The sequence below is a fragment of the Erithacus rubecula genome, assembly GCF_903797595.1.
Source record: "Erithacus rubecula genome assembly, contig: scaffold_827_arrow_ctg1, whole genome shotgun sequence".
Lineage (NCBI taxonomy): Eukaryota > Metazoa > Chordata > Aves > Passeriformes > Muscicapidae > Erithacus > Erithacus rubecula.
In genome coordinates this window covers 18095-21246 of record NW_027635510.1, presented here as the reverse complement: position 1 = coordinate 21246, position 3152 = coordinate 18095, and the positions used below count along the sequence as shown (strand labels likewise).

Below are 3152 nucleotides of genomic sequence, written 5' to 3'. Positions count from 1 at the left end.
TGCCCAGAGCTGGGCACAAACCTCCCAGTCACTGCTGCCCCTGGGAGCAGAGCAGGAGGGCAGCACGTGTGCCCAGCCTGCAGCCACCATGGCACATCCAGCCCCTCAGCAGCTGCCCACAGCCAAGAACCAGCTTGGCAGCCACTCAAGAGTTCCTTGCATCCACCCCAGCAAAGGGGGGAACCTTTGGTTCCCGGCCAGGCCGTGCCATGCCCAGATCTGGGAGCATCCCCCTGCCTGGGAACTCACCTGCAAATTGGGCCTGGAATGCCTTTGAAGAAGATGCCAGAATCGAAGTCGATCATCTCCAGCTGCCAGTGGCCAGGGCCAGGCAGAGGTTGTCATCCTTGAGGTTGTCCTTGCAGCAGCCCCACCTGGTACAGCTTCTCCAGGGGCTGCTTCTCCTTCCCTGGGGGCCAGACCAGGCTGTCTGTGCTCTGCCCAGGGACTCAGCCATCACTGAACCAGGACAGGTAAAACCAGGTCGAATGGTGGCTGCCAGCGCTTGCAAGACCAGCTCAGCTCCAGAACAGATGCTCCCATCTGATGACCCCTGCTCCATGGTACAAAAAATTTGGGTTTCTTTGCTTCTTGTGACCAAGAGATGTGTGTAGCTGCTTAATCAAAGGCTCCTGGATTAAATGGTGCCTGTGAATCTCTCCCATCTTCTAGGGCAGATGAACATCCTGCAGCCAAGGGTCATGGAACAGATCTTCCACAGATGGCCTGTCCAAGGAGCGCATGGATAAACACCAGCTGATAACATCTCGGCACTCTGGGAAGAGAAACCAGCAAGCACCAGTCAGCTGGAGAAGCACCCTGTTTGCTTTGCCCCACTGATCCCATGCCCAGGCTCTGCTGGATGTGCTCAGAACTGGGCCTAAACTTTCCAGACAACTCCCTGTTTTGGAGGAGAGCAGAAGAGCAGGACATGAGCCACCTCCTCAGCAGCTGCCAGAGCAGGATGCTCACGAGCCCACTGCTGTCTCCCAGCACTGGTATTCCCCGTGCCCAGAGATGAGGATCCACCTTGAGAGAGCCCTTGTGGGAACTTGAGCTGGCCCCGGATGATGCCCCGGCCCCTCCTGAACGGGTGCTTCCCGCAGACCATCTGGTACAGCACGATGCCCAGGGACCAGATCGTTGCTGCCTCGCCGTGGTAGCATTTGCGGTAGGTCCATTCCGGGGGGCTGTAGGATGGTGTTCCTATGGAATACAGATGGAGCTCATCAGGGGAATGCTGCTGCTCCCAGAGCCTGGCCCCAGCATCCCTGGGCATGGGGGGGCTGCAGCAGTGGCACAGGGGGTGACCTGCTGCCTCCTTGCCAGCACCTGGCTCTTGTGTACAAATCTGGGGTTGGAAAAGAAACCACTGGTATTGGGAGAGGGCAGTAGAAGCCCTGGGAAGGCTCAGCTAGGACACACAGAAGAAAAACCCACCCAGTGGTGGGAAAAACCCACTCTCCTCCCTGCTTGCATTGCCCCCAGAAAACACTAATAAGCTAAGGCAAACAAGGGCAGCAAAGCAGTCCAAGCCCTTCCTCGCCTGCACACCAAACTGAGCAGTGCCCAGGTCTGACCCCCCTCTCTGCCACCCCCATGGGGTTTGTGTTGGCCTGGCTGCCCCAGCTCCAGCCATGGCTGAGTGGCTGGTGAATGAGGTTGGCAGAACTGGCAGCTGGCCCCCCTCTGACCCCCACCCAAGAGCAACTTGGCTGCAGAAGCAATGCCATGGCCTGCAGCAAAGGGGGAAATCCCTGGTGCCACAGCCAGGCTGGGCAATGAGATGCCCAGGAGCATCTCCCAGGCTCGGCTCACCTGCAAACTGCGTGTAGACTGTGTCCTGGAGGAAGGTGCCACAGCCGAAGTCAATCAGTTTGAGCTGCCCGCTGTCCAGGTCGATGATGATGTTGGCCGGTTTGATGTCCCTGTGCAGGACCCCGCAGCTGCTGCAGTGACGCACGGCCTCCAGCACCTGGCGAAACAGCCCCCGCGCCTCCTCCTCCGGCAGGAATCTCCGAGCCGCGATGAAATCACGGAGGTCCTGACATCGCTCTGGACGCTCCATCACCAGCAAGAAGCAGCTGGGCAGCTCAAACCACTCCAGCAGCTGAATGACTCCAGGGAACCCAGTGGACACCTTGTCTAGGAGCACAATCTCCAGGGGCGCACGGGCGCCGTCGGGCTGCGCGAGGAGCACGATGCCGTCAGCGGGGCTGAGGCCATGCCAGGGCTCTGGGGCTCCTCAGCCAGCCCGGGATGCTCTGCACCCCCCGCTCACCCCACGCCCGCTCTCCCTGCAGGGCTCCCGGCGGCTCCCACCCTGCCGGGCCCCGGCTCCTCGCCGCCCGGCACGCCCCGGCTTCTGCCGCTGGCCCCACTCACTCACCAGCTCGCCCCAGTGCTGGATGCGATTCCGGGGCACGCGCTTGATGGCGACCTGCGAGCCAAGGGGCAGCAGCGGGCTGAGCTCGCCGCCCGGCACGCCGTGCTCCAGCCTCCCCTTCCTCGTCTTCTTCTTCCTCCTCCTCCTCCTCCCTCCTCCTCCACCCCTGCCTCTCACCGGGGCGCCGTCCGCGAGCCGGGTGCCCGAGAAGACGCTGCCAAAGCCGCCGCTCCCCAGCAGCGAACCCATCCGGTACCGCTCCTGCAACGCCTCCTGCGCCTTCCCTGCGGGCGACACGCGGCTGTCAGCGCTCGGCCCGGGGCCAGACACGGCCCCCGACCGTTCCCCGAGCGTCCTGGGCTGGGCATCCCCACCCGCCCCGGGCCCCGGCGGAGCTCGGGCCGGGGGAGCCTCGGCGGGGATGGCGGGGGTGGCCGCGCCGCGTGTGCCCTCCGCGGGTCCCGGGAGGAGCCGGAGACGGGGCCGGGGCTGGGGCCGGGACTGGGGCCGGGACTGGGACTGGGACTGGGACTGGGGCTGGGGCTGGGACTGGGACTGGGACTGGGGTTGGGACCGGGGCTGGGGCTGGGGCTGGGACTGGGACTGGGACTGGGACTGGGACTGGGACTGGGGCTGGAGCTGGAGCTGGGGCTGGAGCTGGAGCTGGAACTGGAACTGGAGGTGGAGCTGGAGCTGGAGCCGGAGCTGGAGCCGGGGCTGGGGCCGGGACAAGCGGAGCCAAAGAAAAGCGATGCCTCCCCAGCCC

The 3152-nt window shown here is 64.0% G+C and overlaps 1 protein-coding gene across 1 annotated transcript; it reads right to left on the bottom strand.

Annotated features, from left to right (window-relative positions):
• Nucleotides 1–1494: 1494 nt before the first annotated feature.
• On the bottom strand, nucleotides 1495–2905 carry LOC306816709 (serine/threonine-protein kinase pim-1-like; the record flags this gene model as incomplete). The annotated part of the gene is made up of 4 exons (XM_079333142.1): nucleotides 1495–1502; nucleotides 1819–2185; nucleotides 2390–2440; nucleotides 2564–2905. Coding segments are annotated over 4 exons (768 nt in total), but the record flags the coding sequence as incomplete, so codon positions are not given.
• Nucleotides 2906–3152: the final 247 nt, after the last annotated feature.